The sequence below is a fragment of the Perna viridis genome, chromosome 12 (assembly GCF_037379345.1).
Source record: "Perna viridis isolate PV_CMFRI_1.1 ecotype Kerala chromosome 12, ASM3737934v1, whole genome shotgun sequence".
NCBI lineage: Eukaryota > Metazoa > Mollusca > Bivalvia > Mytilida > Mytilidae > Perna > Perna viridis.
The window spans coordinates 37,504,555-37,532,090 of record NC_142456.1 but is presented as its reverse complement, the minus strand read 5'-3'; the positions used below and the strand labels follow the sequence as shown (position 1 = coordinate 37,532,090).

At 32.3% G+C, this 27,536-nt stretch overlaps 1 protein-coding gene and 1 long non-coding RNA gene across 2 annotated transcripts; one reads left to right on the top strand and one right to left on the bottom strand.

The window, feature by feature from the left end:
* Positions 1–6,168: 6,168 nt before the first annotated feature.
* On the top strand, positions 6,169–12,560 carry LOC148602195 (fibrinolytic enzyme, isozyme C-like). Its single transcript, XM_088555328.1, has 7 exons — positions 6,169–6,309; positions 8,708–8,772; positions 9,087–9,235; positions 10,329–10,410; positions 11,004–11,178; positions 11,599–11,747; positions 12,300–12,560. Exons 1-7 carry the CDS (start codon positions 6,273–6,275, stop codon positions 12,477–12,479), a joined length of 837 nt encoding a protein of 278 aa, XP_088411454.1. The 5' UTR covers positions 6,169–6,272; the 3' UTR covers positions 12,480–12,560.
* Positions 10,177–11,134, bottom strand: LOC148602196 (uncharacterized). Its single transcript, XR_015917134.1, has 2 exons — positions 11,002–11,134; positions 10,177–10,390 (listed from the first exon to the last, which is right to left on the bottom strand). It is a non-coding gene; the product is annotated as an uncharacterized LOC148602196 (long non-coding RNA).
* Positions 12,561–27,536: the final 14,976 nt, after the last annotated feature.

Sequence of the window (27,536 nt, the reverse complement as noted above, 5' to 3'; positions counted from 1 at the left end):
CATGTAATTGGAAAACCCTTCAATGGCAAGTCCAAGGTTACTGTTAAGTTCATTTCATATATATAGAATCCCACGCCAGGTTTATTCCAACAAAAAAACTACTGAAAAATGATCCAAATGGTACGTTTATCACTGAAAACCTCACCCAACACAGAACCAACTTGACTGAAAAAAAAGGCTTGCTGAACTCAAATAAAACAAACTTGTAAATGCCTACTGGAAAATCGACGGTAGAATATATGTAAAAGAAACAGAAAAGCGTATTGTCAATAACTTCGATGAGATTGCGGTAATTGAAAGGAGGATGCGACTGCATGAAGATCTGGGGTTAAGACCAATACTCAAATGGTTTCTCTAACAGTAATGAACAAAACGTATAACTTCCGATCAAAGTGACCTCCAATTTTCATAATTCCAAAAATGTAAATCCGAACCTTATGACAAACTTGCATAATATTAAATTGTTTGCTTGTTTTTGTTTTTGTTTTTTGTATTTAATATTGCTTATTTTTATTATATATCTCAAATTATTATGCGATGTTCTTTGTGATAAACTCTACAGTATTTCAACAAACTTGCTAGTCTAAATACTATCAGATCCATACGATTGTTTATAAATAAAACCACCCCCTTGAAATAGAAATTTACCGCTTTTGTTTACATTTCAAACACTCTTGACCTCCCTGATTATGTTAATTCACTTTTCTTATCTTCCTTTTTCTATGTGCCATGTAAATTTTATGATACCGTTGAAATATTAACGGCTTGTTCATTTCATAATCTTGAAAAGTAAGATATTCATCTAGATAGTCTTGAAGTAGATATCTACTTAATGACCTGTTTGATCATGTAGGTTCGAATAATGAATAGTAAACTAGTTTACCATTCACTTTTCAATAGTGAAAAGTGAACTGTACTACAACTTCAGTGCGGTAAATTTTATGTGCAGCTCTAAATGAATATTTTTTTCGGTGTTTCTTACCAACTCTTATCTTAACGACTTTTCGATCTTTTAAACGGAAATTCTGGCTATATGATCATGAGAATGTCTATAAGTTTTCCGAGATGATGCGCGATACAGACTGGTTTGAGTTGTTTAACGGGAAATCTGTTGACGAAACTAGCGAAATATTTACTGAAAGATTTCAGACAATTGCTGGTGACAGCATACCATCAAAAACACGTTACCATCCGCAGTCGTGACAAGACATGGTTTAATTACCAAATTCGTAAAGAAATTCGTATAAGAGATTGACTATGGAAAAAAGTGCAAAAGTTTGGACGCGATTCCGATAAAGCACGGTATGAAACACAAAGGAATAAAGTTAACAATCTTAAACAATCACTGGAAGAAAAAATTGAAAATAATTTAGATAATATTATAATAGAACACACATCGAATCCTAAGGCATACTGAAAAATAATGAAAATATTAATCAAATCAAACAAAGGTTCCAATGAATTGCCACTCTTACAAAACATTATCAATGACCGCAGTGTAGAAGCAAACGCTTATAGAGACGAAGATAAGTGTAACATATTAAACAAGTATTTCTCATCGATTTCGAAATTTGATGATGATAACATAAATCTTCCTGATTTTCCAATTAAAACTCGTGCAGACTTGATATACCAAGAGCAACTTTACAGAACATTGTCGACGTCATTCAAACTCTCAGGCTAAATAAAGCATCAGGACCAGACCTGATAAGTTATAGGATGTTAAAATATGCCCCGAAATTATTGCTAAGCAACTAAAATTAATATTCAATAAATCCTTACAGTACGGTATATTTCCCTCGCAGTGGAAACTGTGAAACATGATTCCAATTTTCAAGAAAGGTGATACTTCATTACCCTCTAATTACAGACCCATTTCTCTTATAAGAAATTTCTCTGTGTTGGGAAAGTAATGGAAAGAGTTGTTTATAAGTACATTTACAACCAATTCATTCAAACAATTTAATATATAAGTTTCAATCGGAATTTCTACCAGAACGATCCACAGTTCATCAGTTAATTGAAATGTATAACAATATACTCAATTCATTGGAAAAGAAAGAAATATCATGTTTTGTATTTTGCTATTTCTCAAAGGCCTTTGATAAAGTATGGCATCGGGGGTTATTGCATAAAATGAAATCATATGTCATACAAGGTAAACTTTTGGATTGATTTCATAGCTATCTTAAAGATAGGAAACAACAGGTAGTCATAAAGACTTCTTCGTCAGATCTTTGCAATACGTTGGCCGGAGTGCTGCAAGGCTCAGTATTATCACCCTTTTTATTCATAATTTATATATATGACATAGGAGATAGTCTATTTTACCTTTGTATGATTTTCCTGATGATACATCTTTCGGCCACTCAAGCAACAACATGATAACAGAAATAAAAAATGATATTGATCGCGATCTTTTATCGTTGGACAAATGGCCAAGAACGTGGTTAATGGACTTTAACCCCCCCAAAAAACAGAAATTATGATGTTTTCAAAAGTCGATCTTCCAACTATGAATTTCAGTCTGAACGGAAAAGACATTCCGCTTAACAAAACTCATAAACATTTGGAAGTGCCTTTTAGTGACGACGCAAAATGGAACGATCACATAGAAAATCTAGATACCTAGAATAGAAAGCATCTTAGTATTCTTCGAAAATTCAAATTTAAACTTTCTCGGAATCACGTAGAAAAAAAACTATTCACAGTGTATATCTGACCTTTATTTGAATATGCCTCAGAAGTCTGGGATAATTGTGGGATAGTAAACACTCAAAAGCTAGAAACTTCACAACTCGAAGCTGCTAGAATTATAACTGGCTTACCGATATTTACCAAATCGGAGCAAGTATATCGAGAAATTGGATGAGAAAAACTAGAAGATGGAAGGAAACGTAAAAAAAATAAATTTATTTAATAAAATATATAATAAGATGGCTCCGGATTATTTACATGATCTAATGCCATCGAAGATTCAATCTACTACAGTATATCCGCTTCGGAATGGTGAAGATATTATTGTTCCTTTTTGTAGGCTTTCGGTGACTCGTAAATCCTTTTTTCCATCAACAATAGTTGAATGGAATAAACTAGATAGAACATTAAGGGAGTTTCAGGCACCCAAACAATTTAAATCGTGTTTACTGAATACCAGTGAAAAATAACTGTTCCCAAACATTTTTGCTGACTATTACGTTTTTGTATGCCCTCTTTATAGCAATGCAAGAACTAAACTAATGAGCGACCTACAGTGGGTTCTTGAATTTAGCAATATAGACCTACATCTACTTGTTGGTCTTGCAGAAAATATATCTGAAAAACAATATCAGGTTGTGTTGGACTGTATATTCCTTCGTTAAATGCACGAAAAGATTCCTTATTGCTTGAGCTGAATTAGTACACATCACATCACATCTCACCACATCACCTAATGTTATATTTTTACTGTCCAGTGAATGGATCTTTTTGAAATTCGATCAATGGTGTAAAGCCCACAAAGGAAGGCTAGCTTGGATTGATTTGAAGTTTGTGCTTATCGAGGAATAAGATGACAAAAAGGGCCACTTTGATTCTGATCAAATTCGTTAAATTTCAGAGCTGTTTCGAGCTTGAATGGTGTGTCCATACTTGTCCTGTGCAACATTTTAATAAATTGGTAACCATAACAACCCAACCCTCATTGTGAAGAGGGGATTGTTCACTGGAGGGAAGATAATTTTATAGCCTGGGTTCTCACCAATGAAGGGCAATTCTATTCATACATGGATAAATACAGTTTCGTTTATTTTGTATACAGAAAAGGATAAAGTACACGTGACATATAAATATTTGTAAGATATCAAGGGAAACAATCATCAAAATAAAATAACTTCAGATAGGCTTCATACATTGAAATATGTATTGTTTCCGATATTTAAGTTTTCCGATTTCAATTATTTATTTGAGAATATGTATGCAAAAACATCTGGGCACCTTTAAGATGGCAAAAACTTTCAGTTATTACTTGCATTAGGAAATCATTGCATCCAGCCTGTAGCATTTACTCTTTCGTCCATTTAGACCTCATGTCTCTCTGGCCAAACTAAATCTAATTCTAAGTTTATTTTGATACGTTTAGACTACATATTTGGTTAAGAACTAACTTGATATCATTGGATACTTAAGTCATCATACCAGTAATAGCTAGGTTATTCAATAAAAATAGTTAAAGTTATATCAGAAATTCAAACGTCAAATGTTTAAAAATCTAGCAAAGAAAAAATTATGAAAACAAACAAGAACACCATGAATGAACCTGAGGAAATACTAAGAAAGTGAGACAAATTAATTAAAGTCGTTCTACGATCACCATGAACTAGTCATGTTTCCAATGTGCTCAATAATCTGCATCTGTCAGGGATTTTTCCTCTTTTACCAGAAGACCCTGAACGTGCAGCACGGCGGTTACATTGCACAAAACTAGAACTACTTACTTTAACATAGCACCTGCAGTTAACCCGGTAGTTTCGTGATTATTGTATTAATTTTCATTGTGCTGTATGATCCATTTTTTGTCAGTGGTCTGTTTTTGGTCACTGTTGGAGCTATTGAAGGCCCGACAACAAGAGTAAATTTACAGTAACTGAACGAAGACAATAATGAACAAAGTCCCAAAGAAACATTTTCAGGATTTCAAGGTAAACCAAAGTACTCATGTACTGAATGAATTGATATCGATTGTTTGAATTTTTACCCCTCGAATAAACGTCAAATTGGAATTAGAGGCATAAAAGCAGGAACATAAACACCAATGAAATTTCAACAATTATGTCTGGTGGTGCAGGAAACACTCGCCATGCACTTCTAAGGCCCTGAAGCACCTACAGCTCTAGCATTATAACACATTGCCAAGTAGCCAAATAGAATTATTATTACAAAAGGCAATATTAGCAGACCACCTTTCCTTAGAAATGCGTAATAGAAATTCCTATGCAATGGTCTGTAAGCAAATTGTCATTTTTATTTGCCATCTCCGGCTTCCGATGTCACGAGGCGGTAACTGGAGAAAAATAGACGATACAGTGCGTGATAGATCAGGGTAGTTTCCGGAGTTATGCTACCTTTTTTTAAAAGTTTAGCAGCGGCAAATATTGACATGGAACAGATAGTGTAGTCCTTGCCTGCCACCTGGAACTTCTTTCTTTATGTAAGTTTCTTGATCAATCAATCAATAAATCACTCAATCGTAACGCATGTATTGCCCTGACCCTCATTCCCTTTTGCTCCACACCCCATTCCTCAATGAAAAGTGAATTTAACTCGCTTCATACCATAATCAATAATTAGATGTACATGTACGAAGAATTTTATCGGGTGATAATTACGAGCTTTTACTTTTAAATTCTAAAGTAACATTCCGAATAAGATTGATATTAACGGATTAATAATATTACAAAAAAACCCTTACTAACCATATCCGAACACAGACGAAAGTAGTTTAAATGATAGTTGCAGTAGCTTGCAAATATTCGCGGATGTTAAAGTTAATTTCAATTTTTCAGTTTATCATTATTTTTTGAAAAGTTACGTTTTGGATCGGTGATTAAATAAGTCTTCAGAAATATGAAAATAAACAAACCAACTCACCTACCAACAAAGCAAACCCATGACAAACAAAACAAAGTTATTGGAACCAAAAGATTAAATTTTAACATTCGATGTACTAATATTTGCTATTTTCGCAGTAGACAGAAACAGGCAAAGAATACATGTTTTACACGCGGAATTTTAAACCGCGAAAGTAAATAACCCGAGAATATGTTCACTTGATAGAAAATTAGCAATCACAAAAAAAAAAAAAAAAAAAAAAAAAAAAAAAAAAAAAAAAAAAAAAAATGATCCGTTTACAGTAACTAGAAAATACGCATCAAACCTTTTTAACAGAAACGTATCATAGGTGCAAAGGTATCGATTAAATGACATGCTTAATTTTAACCTTGAAGAACCTGTATTAAAGAGTTTTAAATTTCACCTAATTTTCAAACCATATGGCGTTTCCCATGAAAATGGGTTGGATGATGGTTCTAGTGCTTTCTCAACAATATTAGCTCAAATAAAATGGAAAACAATATGAAATAAAGTAAACATACCGATCATGCACGTGTTATAAACTTGAAAAATGGGCACTTAACGCTGAGCATTGGTCACGACCAGTGGACGGTGGACTAGTATAAAAAAAAGCTCAGTCCAGTCTACAAACTCAGGACTTGGACATCTCACCTCTGTAAACGATGAAGTCTTTCCTTTTGTTGTCTCTTGTGTATGCAGGTAAGGATTGTTTAGAAGTAGATTATTCAAATTACTTCCGCTGTCCACGGAAAATCGACTTACATACGATTAAATCATGCTTTTTGTTTAAAAATTTGTTCGTGTAAAAAGTTTACATTTCAGTCATTATCTTATACAGAACTTTTCATTCAATTTTGACATTTAGGATATAGATCTTAAACATAATTTATTACAACAATTACTGTGGACAATATTAGTCAGGAACAATCTGTGGTTTAAAGAAAAAAAAAACAAAACCAAAAAAAAAACAACGCATAGATGTGTTAGAGAAATATAAAGAGGTAGTACATTTGTCAATGTTTTTGATATATAATTAAAAAAGTGAACTAATGTACTTATCAATTTATGTCAATTCCACATGACAATATTTAAACTTTCAAAATAGCCACCGTCATAATTCAATAGACAATTTCTTTTGTAATTTTTGCCTTGCCTTCAACCACTTCATGACGATGTTTTCTGTGTATAATTTCTGACACAAAACACATTTGTTTTGTTGTTAATAAGAATGTGGACTGTTTAAGAGCAATCAAGGGAACCAAGGTGATAGCGGTAATCAAAAGATCGAAATCCAGGGACAAACACCACACACGGAAAACAGACACACGCAACAAAGAACATATAGTAACTAAAATCATACATACAAGGTAACAAATGCAAATGAGAAACACTAAAAACTGGGAACACGGACCAGGTGCATCGGCAGGACAAGCGTCCTCTGCTCTTCTAGAAAACACCCACCGAGTTGCTCATAAAAAAGTCCAGTCGGGGGTAGCCGAAAGAGGAAAGGAAAACTGACACGTTGAACAAATCAGTTTTCATAGTGCAGATGGATACACCGTAACGATCCACGAGTTCATGATGACGACCATAAAACTTTTGTAGTGATGACTTCAATCTTGAAGCAACATAACCCTGTTCCAGAAGCCTATTTTATAGAATTCTAGTGCGATACAAAAAATCTGCGTAGTTTCGGCAAGCTCTGGCATAACATATGAATTGTGATATGAACACTCCATACGCAGGTGCTGAAGGGATTTTGCCACAGATGAAAAGAAAGTTGACAATTCTGAATGAAAAGTCATGACGTTTTTCATAAAGTTTGGTCAATAATTTTACTTTACCGTCGATTTCTAAGTGTAGGTCAATATATGAGGCTGACTTCACAGTGTCTATAGTTTCCTTTATCTCAAGTTCTTTGGGGTAGATGCGATGTATCAAATCTCCAAAATTAGGATTGTTTAAAGATAATGCGTCATCTGTATAGCGGAAACTGAGATTAAAGGATCCAGCTAAACGATATTCTTTCTTTCGGATCATATCAGCTATAAAGTCTAAAGTCAGCCTCACAAGACTAAAGGAAAAGGCCAGCAAGTAGAGGAGCATTATTTGTTCCCATTGGAATGCTGACAGTTTGTTGAAAAACTTGTCCACCACACTGGACGAATATATTGTCGAAAAAATTTCAGCATTTTGTGAACATCTTCTTCTGTGTATATGGAAGATGATTCGGAATTATTTCTTATAAAGTATGAGGAATCTCTACCAAGAACTATGTATTTGTATCTAGGTGTATCATCTTTTTGGGAAAATAACGATGTATAATGTTTTTAAGTCGGAATTTTAACTGAGTATGGGGAATAGAAGTATACTGTGTTGAAAAATCATAGGTTTTAATGCTATTATATTCTGATAATAGTTTTGAACTATTTGACTCCAAAAGATCTCGAATTTTTCAGGATCCATTGAATTAATTGGTACGACGAATGGACTAAATATAAACAATGAGTTTGTTAAATATGTCCTTAATATTAAGATACAAGAAAATAAAGAATTATATGATGGGGCTCTTCAGAATTTTTAATCTTCTATCGGAGCTTTAATGTACAAGATAGACAACTCTTGCTAAAAAACTTGTTTATCTTTCCCTTTAAATATTGGTTCGTTCTATTTTTTTTGGAATGATAGTAAGTGAAGTAAAAGGTCTTAACAGTATTATTTATTGTTGTATGTTGCTACTGTTATAGTTTTTTTTTTAATTTATATTGAAGACTTTGGTATGTAGGGCAATGTCAATTTTAAAACAGATTATTTTGATTGAATAAAATAAAAGTGGTCCTGCAGACTATATCTTCTCCTTGGTTCAACATTTTTTTGGTCAAAAACACAAAAAGTGTAAGTTTCAAAATTCCTACCATTCTACATTCTTATCTCAAATGTATTTTCTTCAAATGACATTTTTATGAAATGCTCAATATTTTTTAAAATTGTTATCATCAATAAGTTTTATTCAAAATTAGATATAATAAGGAAAATGGCCCTTTAAGGAATGTTTTCATAAATACTACAAATGCTATTGATTCAATCTTCGTTTCAGCTGTGTCTGCAAACTATCAGTTCTACCAACCCGGAAAAGAACTTGCCAGGGATGCAGAATTAAAGGTAAGCCATCGAAGATAAATAAGGAAAAGAACTTGCCAGGGATGCAGAATTAAAGGTAAGCCGTCCAAGATAAATAAGGAAAGGAACTTGCTAGGGATGAAGAATTACAGGTAAGTCACCCTATATCGAATTGCAAACCTCAAAATTGATTATTCTGAAGATTAGAATTAGAAGGTGGTATGTGTAATTATGATATTTTCCCTATAATGTTTATAACATTTATTAGGAAAAGTACTTTACAAAAACAAACATTTTAAAAAGATTCGGTATTTCGATTAAAAAGACGTAACATTTTGGGAATTGATTGTTTTCAGGATTCAGATGGAATCAGTAGGATCATAGGAGGTTCTTCAGCAACAATTGATTCATACCCCTGGCAAGTTTCGCTACAGACATCAAGTCATATCTGTGGGGCTTCTATCATTAGTCCAACCTGGGTTCTATCTGCAGCTCACTGTACTCAGTAAGTATCTTATTTTATGTTTGTTTGTTTGTTGGGGTTTAACGTCCAAGCAGCAATATTTCAGCTATATTCAGACGATGAACATGAAATTGATGATAGAATGAACATGAAATGATGATGAAATGAAAAAGGGATGGGACACAAGGACAATGGGGTCGACAAATTTTGATTGCCACTGGAAATAGGGAGATGTGGGTAGGGTCGGGCAATTTAGCCTCCTGTGGCGGAGCCCTATGGTTCCTACTCCGGGAGAATACCACAGTAGGGTTCTTTAACGTGTGAGGAACGTGGCATCTTTCCCAACACGGTGCACCACTATGGTTTGCGGTCAGGTTTTCCGTATTATAACCTGACAACCCCAGCATGTAACACGCCAGGGGTACCCCATTCCACCACCTAGGGCACACATCCCAGTTGCTCTGTGGGCAGAGCGCCCTAGCCCCCGGCTAGGATTCTGAGCACTATTTAGTCGCCTTTTACGACAAGCTTAGCGCTGCTGCAGGCCTATTCTTTTAACACCCGGACCTGCACGGGTCTATCTTATTTTAAAATAGTTTTTACCCTTTGCACGTTTGCCAACGATCCTTACGGTAATCATTTAAATATAGTTTGTATCAATCGTTCAAGCTGAGTACAAAAGTTATCTTTATAAAACAAATATCAACTTTTACGTTCTTCCTTATAATACCAATACAAATAACAAAACACGTTCTTTGTTTCAAAATTGAGTTTAATGTTTTGTTGATAATCCTTCGTTATTCATTCTTGTAAGTATACATGTTTGCACTTTCTGCATCAGAACATAAAAACATTCACTGAAACAAAATGAAAACCCTCTACTTGGAAAGTGTAAAACAGTGGTCAATATCCTTGTACGCATGTGTGCATTTCTAATATATTACAATGTTCAACGTGTGTTTGTTTAATAATTTAACATTACAGCATGTTTTAACTTGATTTTATTCACAAGCAGCACTGCAACATGAAATTAGCCTTCACATTTCTCATAGGATACTTCATAAGTACAAATAAACAATAAGAAATGAGAAAAAAAACCTGATGGAAAACTGAATGTCAATGATTTTTACTTTAGGCAGAATGGATATTCCATCAGAGTTGGATCATCTAGACATGGTAGTGGCGGTACAGTAGTTACTGTAAAAAGAGTAATAAATGTAAGTTTTAATATGACACAATGCCACTTGTATCGAAAAAAAAAGTGAACAGTAGAATAAAAAACTCCCTCACTTTGAGTTTCGTACTAATTTATGCTAAATAAAAACGAATCGGTTGTTTTTTTTACAACCAGAAACACTAAAGATATTTTAAGCTCTTTTCGAAAACAATACGTTGGTAAAATGTTAACTCGAAATAAATGGCAAAAATACAGGTAGCCACATTGTTGAAAACGTCCTGCAGCCTGTATACCAGTTTTCATGCGAAAATAAAAACTTAATCCTGATATAGTTAAGACATACCTGCTAGACTTATTGTTTATTGTTTTATATTGCTTTATGTTTTAAGGTGCACATTGAAGTATTAATTGCTCGTTTCGAACCTCGCACGAGTCTGAAAATGGCTACTTGTGATTTCCCTTATATTTAAATTTCTTAGCGTACACCATCCATTTCTTGTATTGATTACAACAGCTGTTTATTGGCAGTGACATCAAAATATTCTTTTCATCTACCTAAATATAGTTCACTGCATGGTATTGTTTTAAAACAACCCTTATATTAAGAATGTGCTTTTATGCATCTACTTACAGCATCCTAATTACAACAGCGGAGCTGGAACCATTCCAAATGACATTTCTCTTATTGAGCTAAGTAAACCTCTGACCTATAGCAGCAGTGTAAAACCGATAGCTCTTCCAAGTTCTAACCAGGAATTTGTGTACCAGCAATGTGCTATCACAGGATGGGGCCGAACATGCGGAACATGTACGATATCTAAGATATGTTTAAATTCGACCATCTCATTCTATTTGCACCATCCGATTCTATTTGTAAGTTTCAGCCATTTGGTGTTTTTTTTCCATTTTATGTCCGCAAAATTAACCTTGTTAAACACTTCATCCATGTACTATGTACATTTCCTCTTATACAATACCGGTATGTGTACACTTTAATTTATTGAGTTATTACATGTTGTAAATGTAACGACAACTTAATCAGACAATGAACAAAAAATGATCAACAATAAATTCTAGTATTAATGTATTGCAATAGAAACCTGCATTCAAGCATTCAAAGCATTGTAATAGAAACTTGCATTCAAGCATTTAAAGCATTGCAATAGAAATGTGCATTTAAGCATGACAATATAGAATAAAATATTTATAACATAATATTTACCAACAGGCGGACTGCCCAATAATCTCCAAGAGCTGATGACACAAGTTATTCCAAACTCTGAATGCCAGACCAGAATGGCATCAATATCCGGCGTATCAATCAGAGACTTTCATATCTGTGTCCAAAATGGCGAAGAAGCAGACGGATCTTGTAACGTAAGTATTGATTGATTGATTGATAGTAGTGAACGACAATTGAAAAATGTAGTTCACCAAACTGACTGCCATGTATTGACCTTGTAAAATGAAATTATACCAAGAAATTGTCTACATTCAAGGTTATATATTGTTCAATTAGCATCAGAGGAATTCCGTTTAGGATATGTACAACAAAATGTAAAAGAAACTTAAATATACGCCCTAATAAGTATCAGTATATAAATACAATCGTTTGCCATTAAGACATGAATATGCGAAACTCTATTTATTTAATACATGTAACACATACTACGTATTTTGGAACAATTGTTTTAACAAGACGCCATAAGTCTTCCATTATCCTGAGTAGACCTTTTTTTCTAGAAAATATTAGCCTTTTTTGAAGTACTGAAAAGCCTGCTAACAAATATCAGTAAACGGTGAACTCGTCAATCCAGTTACCGTTTTAATAAGTTTGTTAGGCCTTCAGAAAAAAAAAACATATGTACAGACACTAACACACTTGAATTTAGCGAACCACATGTACGACTGATTATATCATTATTCTAGGGTGATTCTGGTGGTCCAATGACTTGTTGGGACGGAAACACACCAGTGTTAGCTGGAGCCACATCATGGGGTATATCAGGACAAACAAACGGCTGTATTGCTACTTATCCAAGCGTGTACACACGTGTTTCTTCCTACCTCTCATGGATCGATCTCTACGTGACAGACAGAAAAAAGTAAGAAAGACTGTAATCATCTTCTTTGATGCTTTGATGACGGAGAATTAAAACTAGAATTCACCAATAAAGAATAATTCTTGAAGTCCGTATGCTAGTTTATTTGTGTCTGCGAAAAAATGCAAACTTTACTATTATCTTATTCCCTAAACAATCGTCCAACAACACTTATATAAGTATTTTGTTTATTTCAAAATTATATTTTTTTAAATTAAAAGTACATTTAATCTCCGATGATATGTATTTATATAGACTCGTACAAATTACAAGTCAGAATTAAACTTAGCTTCATTCGCATTTTTCAACAAAATATTACATTGTATGGTTGTCAAAATGGTCGACATATACAATGACAAGATCGGTAGATGTAAATACATGATCAAAGTGCACATAATAAACATAGTCGTGTCAGTTGTATAATAATCACATACCTCGATTTCCAAAGTCTTCACAAACAGATTTGTTGTACAGTATAAGGGATGAGATTGTGAATTACCTCTCTTTTCTAAGATTCAAACGGCGATTACAGTCTGTTTTATAGAACACAAATCACACATTGTTTTAATAAAGAGACAATTGTCACCAAAATAAGCAATGGACAAAGAGAGGTTTACCTTCTATTGTCTCTTTTGTTGTAAAGTTTAATTAGACACAGTGAAAGCGCACATCAATCGGATATTAATCGAAATTATCACCTGTCTGTTTCTTTCGTGTTTCAAAGATGAGTAACGATTATTACACATGCAAACCAAACAATGCTATTTCTACATAAAATATAAAAAAAAACCAAAACTAACACAACAAAACAAAACAAACAAAACAAAAATGAACAAAACACAAAAACAAAACAATCAAAAAAAAAAAAAAACAAAACAAAACAAAAAAAAAAAAACAAAACAAAAAAAAAAGAAAAAAAAAAACCCCAAAAAAACAAACATTCAACAAAGCAAACAAAAAATCTACGATCCCTGAAAATTCGGCAAATGTGGTTCCTGACCCTCGAAATAAAGTGCATCCGGAAGTAAAGCTAGGAAGTGCATTCTGTTGATAATTAATTGACGGATTTAATTGTAATGACAAATAATCCTCTGTGAATTGGATCTTGTATAGTTCAGTGCAATGGAGATTAAAGTTTTTTATTCCATTTTCAAAGGTTTCTGTGGTGATACAAAAAGCAAGTTTGAATTATATAAGTAAATAAACTTTATGTGAATACATGTATTGTTAAAACATTTTCATGGATGGATTTCAAAGTTTGAAGTTAAATCCAGATTAAATTTTAGGCTTTGTTATGTATTTGAATCAGTGAATGGCGTAATTCTAATACCGAATTATAAAGTTTAAAAGTGGAAACCCCCCACCACCCCCCCCAAAAAACAGAAAAAAACCAAACAAACAAACAAAAAAAAAAAAAAAACCCAAACAAACAAACAAACAATAAAACAAAACAAAAACAAACCAAAAATAAAATAATAACAAAAACACCCCCTCCTCCCCTAAAAAAAACACCGTCACTAACAACGAGCATCATTTCAAATAAGGCGAGTTGATATTCAACAATCTATGAAATCTTTTTCTCTATGATTCTCTTAGAATATTTTGGCTGCACTATCGACTGATCAGCTTTTATAGATAATGATGCACAATCACACAAAAACAAATCGCAACAACTAATTTTTTATTTACTTATTCGTATGACATCGTTCATGGCGTAAATTTCCAGTCGTCCAAAAATAAGATTAAACGACCAAATCATTGAGAAAACAACATACGGGGCTATATCAAGATGACAATAAATATTTAAAAAGAAACAATATAATTAAAAAAAATCATGTTCAAGAGTACTAGTATACCCTATTATCCTTGTGTCATGTCCCATTTTTCATTTCATCATCATTTCATGTTCATCGCCCAGATATTGCTGAAATACTGCTGCTTGGTGGGTAAACACCAATCAGTCAATCAATCAATCATTAGTTCATAACAGATAAAATATGAAAACCTCCCCAGAAAACTTGGACACGCTACTCTTACGCTTTAATCAAAACTTGTGCCGAAGTAAAATGCGTTTACTTACGAAGAATTTATCGTTTATTTACTCCTAGTTATTTTGTAACAAACAAAGAAATTAAAACTAAAGTCCAGGGTCGTAATCATCGTTGGAATGGATTACTCTAGAAAGAAGCTTTCTTTACTGTACTATCACGGAAACTAGCTTCCGCAATGCAAACATTCTCATGTTGATACATATTTATTTATCCTTTGTATAAAATTTCTAGGGCATAAAACCTTCTGAACGAAAATACAGTCTTCCGTACTTTTTCCCTTCGAATACCAAACGTCAAATTTTACCGGAAGGCATTAGTTTCAGCCAAAGTCTTTAATTCCTATAAAGATCCAACAAATTGTCATTTCCTAGTGTACCATTAAACGAACCAATTTTCATCTATCCCATTTAGTTTATCGTCTGTATGGTAGTGAAAATTGCTTACCATTACCATTTTGACCATTTCTCTATGAGCTGCTGCTGCTGAGGTTTAATTGAGAGTAGCCTGTCTGGCATCTACAACATATCCCAACATCGTATGTATATTTTTATCTTTGTTTGAATGTTTTTCTTGTCATGAAAATACGTGTTTAACAAGCAGGCCAAATGTTCTTACATACAATTCAAAACATTAGCCATTTTAAGACCTGATTTAGTATTGAAGAAAAAAAAAACAGACTGTTCAATGACCTCTATTACGTGCCTCACATACCTCACATACCACCGAGAGGTAGTTTCTTTCCAATAGGTAAAGGTATTTTACATTTCTTTAATAAGACAATTGTAATAAAGAAGATACAAATGGTTAAAGATACACAAAACAGACGAAACAAATAGATGAAAAAATGGTTAAAAATATATAAAACAAACGAAATGAATAGATGATGAAATGGTTAAATAGAATTATAAACGAAAGAAATAAATAGATGTTAAAATTGTTAAAAATATAGAAAACAGACGAAATAAATATTGTTTGCCTTTTGAAGGGCTAAAACTCTAACAATAAGTTGTCCGACAATTTTGACTCAATGAATACTTTTGTAGGACTTTACATAAGGATCATTTGTCAATTGAAAGTTTCTTTTTATTTATCATAGTTTTCAAGATATTATTTAAAACTGCTAAAAATATCATCTTTCGGCTTTTAATGGCAATAATTCATAAAAAGAGTCGTCCGAAAACATTAATCTCTGCACACTTTTGTAGACCTTATCATGAGGATCATTTCAACAATTGAGTTTCTTTCTGTCTATCATAGTATTCAAGACTGAAATTTGTAAAAAATAAACACAATTTTTTGCACCTTTCAAGCACAATAACTCTAACAAGGAGCCATCTGACAAGTTTGACCCAACGCAGACTTTTGTAGGTCTTAAAATGAGGATCATTTTGACAACTAATAGAATTCTGTCTGACCCCTATGTTCCTTTTTTATAACGGCGATCATGTTTTTAGACGGATAAAAGATCCACAAATCTGTTCTTTACAGAACACATTAAGAAACATTCATTTGTTCTGGGTTTGAGTGGTCAAGAAGTTTCGGAGGAAAAGATTTTTGGCAAAAATAACATTGAAAATAAGAAAAAAAAAAAACACCAAAAAGGGCAATAACTCCAACATTTCTTAACAGATTAAATCGAAAATTTAACCAGAAATATATCTTATCATGTTCAACACTTTTACTCATGCCAGAATTCAGCTAAACCTAACGATTTTGGAGATATATGCGAAAAACATGTCTGTTCTTTTTTATTTTTACGGGGCCATATCAGGTCTAATACTATCTCAAATACACAAAGGAACATTCATACCAAGTTTGGGTCTAATTGGTCAGGTAATTTCAGAGAAGAGTTGTGACAAATTGTTAAAGACGACGACGAAAATCATGACGACGACGACGGACGCAAAGTGACGGCAATAGCTCAAATGGCAAAGTCCAGGTGAGCTAATAAAAATATGATATAAATGTTAATTAACAACAAAACAAGCTAATAAAAACAAACAAAATTAAAAGCAAACTAAATAAATAAATAAACAAACAAAGAAACAAACAAAAACAAAAACAAAAATGAAAACATGCAAACACACACACACACACACACACAGAGTTAAAACCAGTCAATCAAATTGTAATGATATGAAACAAAATATAAATAATGAACAAAACATTATGACTAGATTATAATTATGTAATTGTATATATATATATAAATGGCAATAAACCAAACAGGAATTTCATTCTCCCAACAAACACAATAAGCAGGCGATCATGCAAACCTCAAAAGAATGAAAAAAGATGGAAAGAATGATCAGTTTTGTTTGTATATAGAACTTTGTCTACGGTTAGAGCGGTGGAGTTGTAATAATAATGAATAATAGTCACTTGAGATTAACGTAAAATGCAAGACCATTCCCCATGTCTGTATGTCCGTAGTTTATCGGCTCATCAATTAACTTATCACAACTATCAATTTTATGTAGAAACAATAAGTACTGAGTAGACACAGCAATAGTGGCAGTATGCCATGCTATTTTACCCCGGTTTACTTATTTACGATGAACAAAAATTATACGCATCTTTTTTGTGAATGATATAAACATGCTAAATAAAGCATAAAATAAATGTATGTGTTGAAACGTGCTATATACCCTGCTTCCATTACGCTTTGTCAAATTAAATGTCAAAAATACACATTTATAACCTGAGTAGTTTAACACTATGAAGCTAAAAAAGTACCGATTGTTTTCGAAGTTTGGAAGCTAACATGTTACAAATCGACTTGTTCGATACATATTACTGTAGACAATGTCTCTAGACTATCTTGAATTGTACATCGTCCCTTAAAATAATTGTTAGTCATTTGTTCATTCTTCAGGCGCTACCGCGTCTATGTCTCAAAAACAAGAAACATTAATTTGGTTGATGAGACGAAATTACGAACAGTTTCCCGTAAACGAATTGGTAATAATAAGTATATACATTAGTTTCATGATCAATATGTACATTGTCTTGTCTAATCTAAGATCTTGAAGAAGCAATTTTTTAAGGCATCTTACATAACTGAATCAAGACGGTTTGAATACACGTAATGGATACTTCTTAAATCAGACAACCACTGCATTAGAGTGGTCCATGTACATGTAATTACAAGGATGAAAAACCACAAAAAAAACCAAACCAACCCGTGAAAATCAAAATAACAATAAAAAAAACACAAATACAATAAAGGGTAAAAAAAATAAAACAAAAGCAAAAACAAAAAACACTACGAAAAAATAACCAAAAAAAAGAAGGAAAAATCGAATAATAGTGATAAAAATAAAAAAAAAGAAAAAAAAAAAGAAAAAACAAAACATATCGTGTTTGTAATATATTGCCGACATGAAATGGAATGTACCTTTTTTAGAGAAAAAACTAGCTTCGATCAGAGTTATCAACAAAATTCTTTATAAATTATTTATAACTTGGACATCTGTTTTGTCCGATTTTGTCTGCAAAGTTTCCGTAAACACATTGCTGTAATTTGTGATTGACCGGGGAAACGAATCCAATAAAATTCTTATATATCCCACGCTGGACGATGTGATGACATAGTAATTGTAATGTTTGAATTTTGTTCTCGTTCTCCCGATGTTAAATGTCGTCCTAAGGTGACAAGCAGGGCTTCTAAACCTATAATTTCTGTAAGAGGGATTTTCATTAATACCTTCTACGCAGATAAGCTTATTTCATATACATTCTTTAGAGATGTACAAGTTGAAGCTGGTGTAGCGGAAAGGAAGCGATACAAAAACTGTCAAAGGACCGACACGGAACTTACTACAATCGGTGCGAGGTTTTGGTTATGACCTATATTTGGTTGTAACAAAACGTTTTTGAACATATAGGACAATATTTAAATCAGCAGACCTGTATATGTAAATGTCATTCCTACACGCAATTAGATAGTGACAAATTAAGGCGACTATATTCCAAATACACGGCAAATGTGATATCATATAAGAGAAAATAGATTACGGTCAAAACTAGTTTATCAAGAAAAATGTGTAGACACTTTTTTCGAGGAAAGAAATGCAGGAACGACTTAACTTACTTTGAATATATTTGAAATAAAACTGCTGAATCCATAATGCAATTAGAGGTTGACAATGAAGCAAACTACGACCGATAATACAAAAAAATTAAGCATGGTAATATTGATAACTCAATTAATCAAACCAAGTATATCTCATTTCAAACCTAAATACAGAACATAAATAAGGTTTTGTACTGTAATTATGTTTAATATTTTGTCTTTGTCTTCCAATATATATAATGGTTAAGTAGAAGTGATTCAATTAACTCACATTAAATATTTTATGTGACTATAACTGAACTTTATCATGACCATTTATCCTTCGAAGTTTCCATTGAAGAACCATATCTTTTTGATAACAGAGAGAAAAACAAAATGATGATAAATATAACACTATAGTAATATTCCCGTCAGGCTCCAATGATCGTCATAATAATATTTGTAAACCAAATTCATGTCTTGTTGATGTATGGTAGCTTTTATTTATTACCTATCCGTCCATTCCAACATGACGTCCTTAAAAGACCAGAACTGTGGTTGATTTTCGAAAGCTGTTTGAGTATCACGCAACTTATTGCTGGTCGTTTGTGTGTGTGTGCGTGTGTAAATTATCGCCTAACGTAATCATGTCAATTAATTTCTAGAAAGAGTAGATTGCCAGTTTCATATAACTGAATTTATATTTAAAAACCTACTGTTTTTTAGATCAGGATGGAGCAAAGCTATGATATTTGCAGTTAAGATACGTTTGTATGCACCCAATGAATCATTTAAAATATGAAATGTGATCAAATCGAGAATTGTTAGGATTAATCAATATCAAAATGTTTGTACCAACTTGTATTGATTTTGATAAAGTAAAAAAAAAAATAAAATCAATCCGTCCTTTATTAAACAATAGTCTACAAATCTGAGCAACCGTATTGTCCATCGAAAAGTTCAACTTAATAATTTCATCATCTTTTTATTTGTTGATGGATTCAGAAATATTTTTTCTCAAACTATCAATATTAACGTATACTCAGGTTTCCTGCCGTCACAGGTTATCAGTTACTGATGATATAAATAGTAGCATTGAATGAAAAAATGAAAATCCGATTGATCCCATTTGCAAAACATATGTGATACAAAGCTCCTGTATACATTTAAAGTTGAAAACCATTCCCAGGAGGGAATTGTCCGTTGGAACAGTAAAATGTTTTACGCTTTTTCGAAATGCAATATCATTGCTTTTTTTCGAAATTCTTTTTCACCATCCATTGACGGTTAAGGGTCGGTCAGGACATGAAGCATGAAGAGAATCTGTATCGATTAAAATGAATGGTAAAACAGTTATTTTCTATATCTGATACCATGATAGGAAACAAGCAGAAATTTTGAGTTGACAAACTAAATAAACATAACCCATAAAAACTCCTACTATAACGGAACCAAACAATGACGTAAAGTATTGTGAGAAGCTACACCAACCAATCAACAAATGATACACAATTACTGAAGGTATATGTCTTTGAAAGGCAAACTTTCCAATATACACAATAAATTGTCTGTCATATCTGTTTTAAATAACAAAACAAATGACACACGATAGCTGCCAGGAGCTTGTACAAGGACATTTTTCATTTTGTCAATTATTGAGAAGATGATCTATTTCTTTAAACTGTACACAAGTTTAACAACACATGTTTCGGTAATTTTGTAACCCTAACTAGCCACTTGAATAGTCTAGGAGACATTTCAACAGAAAAAAGGAACACAATGCATACTCTATCTTGTTATGACTACAAATACTTGTTTAGCTATCATTCAAATTTTGTACATACATTTTTCTTTTTAATCTAGCAGATCCGTATTAATAATGAACATTTCACTTTCAATGCCAAGGATTGCCCTTTACATAGCTTTTTTTTTTAAATTTGCATCCATGTCAATGGAATGCTTGTGAAAGTTTTCAGCAGTTTCGTCATTTTATAATTACCTGATAACGGACATCTATTCGGAGCGTAATTTTGAACGTTTTAGTTTTTTATCCAAAAGTAGCTTTAGTACAGGTATTAGTATATTTGCACTCTCAGTTTTTTGTATTGAAATGAACAAGATATTATCTATAACTGTGTTACAAATGTTCCTATAATATTGATGTACGAGAAATTAAATTCACAGAATTGTCTCTATAACATCAGGTTATATAGTTGACATATTTCCTTATCTATCGTCAAAATTCCTTGTTTTCCTTAGTACCATTCATAATGACAAAGCAGTAATAGTGAGGAATATTATAAATCCAGACTTCCTAAAGAATACTTTTATTTATGAAAAATATCTTTACGTAAAATGTACGTATAATGGGACAATTTTATCAGGTTTTGGTACACCGTAATACTGAAAAATTTCGGACATTGTGGTTCCATTATGTTGTAACTGCTTTGTTGTCCATTTAGAGTTTCTGGTATTGTTCTGTCCATTGAGTTCTTCTCACTTGTCCTATTAAAGTTTCTGGTATTGTTCTGTTCATTGAGTTCCTCTCACTTGTCCTTTTAGAGTTTCTGATATTGTTCTTTTCATTGAGTTCCTCTCACTTGTCTTTTACAGTTTCTGGTATTGTTCTGTTCATTGAGTTCATCTAACTTGTTCTATTAGAGTTTCTGGTATTGATCTGTCCATTGAGTTCCTCTCACTTGTCCTTTTAGAGTTTCTGGTATTGTTCTGTTCATTGAGTTTTTTTATTTGTCCTTTTAGAGTTTCTGGTATTGTTCTGTTTATTGAGTTCCTCTATCTTGTCCTTTTAGAGTTTCTGGTATTGGTCTGTTTATTGAGTTCCTCTCACTTGTCCTTTTAAAGTTCTGGTATTGTTCTGTTCATTGAGTTCCTCTCACTTGTCCTTTTAAAGTTTCTGGTATTGTTCTGTTCATTGAGTTCCTCTCACTTGTCCTTTTAAAGTTTCTTGTATTGTTCTGTTTATTGAGTTCCTCTCACTTGTACTTTTAGAGTTTCTGGTATTGTTTGGTCCATTGAGTTCTTCTCACTTGTTCTATTAAAGTTTCTTGTATTGTTCTGTTCATTGAGTTCCTCTCACTTGTCCTTTTAAAGTTTCTGGTATTGTTCTGTTCATTGAGTTCCTCTCACTTGTACTTTTAGAGTTTCTGGTATTGTTTGGTCCATTGAGTTCTTCTCACTTGTTCTATTAAAGTTTCTTGTATTGTTCTGTTCATTGACTTCCTCTCACTTGTCCTTTTAAAGTTTCTGGTATTGTTCTGTTCATTGAGTTCCTCTCACTTGTACTTTTAGAGTTTCTGGTATTGTTTGGTCCATTGAGTTCTTCTCACTTGTTCTATTAAAGTTTCTGGTATTGTTCTCTTCATTGAGTTCCTCTCACTTGTCCTTTTAAAGTTTCTAGTATTGTTCTGTTCAGTGAGTTCTTCTCACTTGTCCTATTAAAGTTTCTGGTATTGTTCTGTTCATTGAGTTCCTCTCAGTTGTCCTTTCGGTAAAATTATTTTCTAGTATGGATTGAATTTGAAAATTAAACAGTTTATCATAATTTTGTTTTGAGTGTACCATTCTGTAACTCAAATAATTATATTTTAATACGAAATTTCACTTTTCAATGAATTCTGTTGGATACTGTTATATACAAGGAAAAATTCATTTGAATATCGATTATACTCTATTTAACTTATGTTTTATATTTTGAAATACTCATGGAGCAGATATTCATCAACAAAACGACACGAAACCCCAACGGATTACAGTAACGTGTTTTAGCTCAAGGCGTTATCCAGAAATAAACACAAATCGCTTAGTGTGTGTAGTCTTTTGGGATAGTTACGGTACAAAAAAAAATCAAATAATTAAAGCTTATAGAATTATAGAACACCATCTACGTAACCTGATGTCAAATGACCCGGTCGTGAGCTACTCTTCCATTTGAATTTGAATATCAAGAATTACTTAGATTTTTCCTTCGTTTATTTTGGTGCTTCGATAAATTGCCGACGATTGGGAACCAAATCTGTTAAGAGGGATGCCTCAAATTACTGAATAAAAATTACGTCAAACAGAAGGTGCACAATAAGTTTTCATATGTATACTGACTGTCTGTTGAAAACTATGTGCACACTGGACAAATATATCGTCGATACAAGATACAAACTCTAAAGCTGTGCACAATTACCTTTCAAAATTACTTATTGAATAGGTGATTTGAAGAAATTTAGAATAAAATAAGAGTAATCAAGGGAACCAAGATTGTAGAACAAATCATGGTGAAAATCATAAGACCAGATATAGAAAACAGAAACACACAACAAAGAACATAACCAAAATAAAACATACGAAGTAACAAAAGTAAATGAGCAACTCGGGACTCCATTAGAAAATGTAACATGAACCCGGTGCTCGGTAGGCTAAGTATCCATTGCTTTTTTAAAAACACCCGCCGAATTGCTCATAAAAAGTCCAGTGTAGACGAAAGAGGAAAGGAAAACCGTGACATGTTTAACAAATCAGTTTTCATGGTGCAGATGGATAGACCGTAACGATCCATGCGTTCATGTTGACGACCATAAAACCTTTGCAGTGATGATTTCAATCTTGTAGCAACACAACACTGTTCCAGAGAAGCCTAATTGTAAGAAGTCTAGCGCAATATAAAAAAGTCTTCGTAGTAATGGCAAGCTCTGGAATAACATATGGGTTGTGATATGAAAACTCCACACGCAGGTATTGAAGTGATTTTGCCACAGATGAAAGGAAAGTTGACAATTCTGAATGAAAAGTCATCACGTTTGTCGTAAAGTTCGTTCAATAGTTTTCCTTTACCATCGTTTTCTAAGTGTAGGTCAAGGTATGAGGCTGACTTCATAGTGTCTGTAGTATTCTTTATCTCCAGTTCTTTTAGGTAGATGTGATGTATCAAATCACCAAAGTTAGGATTGTTTAAAGATAATACGTCATTTAAATAGAGAAAACTGAGATTAAAAGATCTGGCTAAACGATATCTTTTCTTTCGGATCAGATCAACTATAAAGTCAGCCTCATAAATGAATGGGTGTTTCCCTATAGTTTTGCAAATGAACGAGTAAAACACCTGCCTAGCAGAAACTACTTCCTTATGCAACGACCATATTGGAAAAGCAAGGTGAGATTATACAACAGACTTAATAAATAATGTGTTTGCAATATGCATGATTAATATTTTTGTATTTCATAGTAATTGTGTATCATAAATCTGGGTCTAAAACCGAAAAAAAAATAATAAAAGATAAACAATCATAAACTATGTTGGACGTGTTGAATTCAGAGGGGTTTCGTTTGGTTTGATATAGTTAACTGTGCATTAAATTCAGTTGTAGTATTTTAAATGCCAATCTTTTGAAGGAATTCAATCGAGAATGTTTGGTTTGCAGTTAGACAACTTCCATGATTTTTTTCTTAGTTCATGCAAAATGACCCCTTCTAGATAGCGGAAACAAAACAAGGGAAATAATTCATAGATAAGACACAAATAAAGAACAATTTGAATATGTGCAATACATTTAGATTACGGGCAACAACAGAATTACCGAATACATATCCCATCCACATTAAAGATAATATCAAAACAAATTAAATGGATATAATTCCATCGGAGCAGCTCGCACAACAATGGTCTTGACTTTGTTCACGCATTTCAAACGAAATGATGGCTTAAATCTATATTTAGAAATATCATTGTTGATCACAATATATTAATCTTTCCTTGAAAACCGAAATTAATCAAAATAGGAAAAAAATCTCGGCGACTTATCATTAACAAAAAAAATGAATACATAAAATGAATACATAAAATAATACAAAATAAAATAAAAAAATAAATATATAACTACAATTGCTTTCAATAGGTGCTGTCGGGTTATCCAACGTCGCTAATTTTGTAAGATGGTCAGGGAAAATGCAGACAAACTAAGCAATACAAATAAGGAAAACAAAACAATTAAGAGAAATGAACAACACAAACAAAACGCAAGAAAAAGAATGCAAAATACAAAAAATGCAAGTATGAGCAAACAAACAAATTCATGAATCTTCTGTGGCAATTGAAACGTACTGTAAGTTTTGTTAGCGTTTATGTCTGATAAAGTCGGGCATTGTAAAAACAATTTTCAGAGAAAGTGACATATGTATGTTCTGTTCTAAAAAGAGTTGTGTACTTGACAAAATGTAAACATAATTATATTAATGTAATATCGATTCCATGAATTGAATACATATGATAAACAACCAGTACAAGCATTAGCAACATGTACTCCACCCCCCCCCCCAAAAAAAAAAAAAAAATACGGAGTGATATCAGGTGTCTTGGAAGGGTAAGCATGACCTGTTCCGTCAGCGTCAACCGTCATAATGCAAATGCAAGCGAATATAATCCAATAATAGTCTAACAACAATAATGCAGTCCCCAACATTAAAATCACCAACTCGAAATAATATGTTTCAACAAAGTATCATTTTGTAAACATAGTATATAATTTGGATATTGTAGACAATTATCCGAAATGACAAAATAAATAAAGATGAAAAACAATCACAATAAGATATACGGCATTATCAACTATATACATTTTTTAAAATCCGGAATTTGATCTTGAACTTTATATTACATAGAATTGAATCATGCGATAAAAATTACTTGAAGATTTCAAAAGAAATAAAATTTAAGTTTTGGAGAGAATTGTTCCTTCATAATAATGTAAGAATTATTTAGTTTTGAAAAATCGGACAATTTTAAAATTACATTGTAAATGACATACCAATTTACTATAGATAATTCATTGGAATATAAATTGTGAGAATAATCTGATTATAGAACAACGACGCGAATTGAATTACAAATAACAACCAACCAGAGCATGAATTGATTGATGTTCTTCATTTGATGTTTAGATATCATAGCATTTGGAGCATATTGAATCGAAGTATGTTAGTTGAATTAGTTTAAACAAGAATAGAGAATGACGATTATTCAATTTCGAGATTTGGTTTGGTTACTTATAATATTTCTTTGTCACAGGTTAAAATTAAGATTAAGTGCAAAAGAAAAAAAAAATACATATCCGACTTATTGCATTGTGGTTTGTTGCCAAAAGAAAAGCGTATCGTTTTTTTTTCTTTTATCGTATCAGCACTTTGTTGTTTTTATACGTTTTACTATTGTATTTCATATTGACGACAAAGTTAACAAAATAGTTTGATAAATTATAATTAACATGATTCATTTAAAGACTAACTGTTAACGTTGTTTTGGGTTGCGCAAGGATAAACGTATAACGTAAATAACCTTTTCGCCTGTGTTAAAATGTAAAAAAGTATTATGTCTTTTGTTTCAGTTCACGACAGAACCTTTATTTGTCTGGATGCAAATAGTAATTTATACTATAAAATTTAAATTACTATGATATCGAAATTACAGAGCCGATGGTGATTTGATTAACAGTTCATAATCATAAACAACTCATTGCACATGTTGATTTTAAGGCTTTAATACCCTTGATGATTTAGTTCAATGACTATCTACTGGTAATGATGATTTAAATTCTGTAAATAGTTTTTCGGTTTACACAAGTTGTATTATTGATCTCATATTCAGTGCGTTCGATGACACTTAATATTTGACAGAGGAAGATGTTCTACTAAGGAACATGCGTCTAAGATGTCATCGTAAAGATGATGCATAGCATACAATTCTCACATTATTATCAGATTGTATTAAATCACAGTGTTTAAACAGTGGAGAACTGCAAATCAAATTTAAAGTTTTCCTTCTCTTTTGTTAAAATTATGTTGACCAAAAACCGTACGACAAAAACATCACCAATTAGCAATGTTTATTGAAGGAAATAGAATTCAGTAAAGAATTATGCAATATAAACTGAAATGCTTGTAACTCGTTCATTAATTAACTTTTGTTATGGAATCGTCATTGACAAAGAGTAATGGATTAAAAGTCATGAAACTTAACTGCATGTCTTAAATGCTCATAGACATTAAAATAAATTAATTACCTTGAGAAGAAATCGAAATATGGTAAACTAGATGGATTCCGAGCGGCAATACTTCCGGTTGAAGGTGAAGATATATTAATGTTCTAATTTCCTACGTCGAACTTTTATTGAAAAGAAACAAATTTCAATTAAAACTTTTAATTCGCTACAATATCTTGTTATGTTTATGCTTAAGTGTTTGATTAACTTAAGAACCCGATCGATGTGTTAGGAAACTGAGTTACACAGACAGAAACGAGTTACAAAGCCGAAATAATGGATCAATTTCCGCTAAAGTACCAAACGAAAATGGAACAACATTTAGCAAAATGAAATATTCAAGCAACTTCGTTTAAAAAAGGAAAACCGCGGCGTTGGTATTTTTCTCCTAAAATTCAATTTTTTTATGAGCTTTAATTTGTTTTTATTTGCGTTTATGCAACATTTGTAATTATGATATATCCATGCTCTTTTACTTCAATAATGAAAAACCCTTATCACACATATTTGAAAAAGTGCTATACGCGAAAATGAAAAAAAGTCGCAAAATTTGACTTTCATCCTTAATCGCGAAAATAAATGGATGCATAGTGATTGCTTTTGAACTCGCAAAACACTACTCCGATAAATTTATGATACAAACTGTTCTTTGTGTATATCTTAAGTATAAACCATTTATATTACCAAAATAAAAAAAAAACAAAAAACAAAAAACAAAAAAACAAAAAACAAAAAAACAAAAAAACAAAAAACAAACCAAAAAACAAATACAAAAACAAAACAAAAACAAAAACGAAAACAAAACAAAAGAAAAAAAATACCTCATCATTGCATTACATACCACATCCAAACCTTCGAGGAATAACATGTACAAAAATGTCACTATACATGACAACAGCGGACAAAGCCCAAAACAA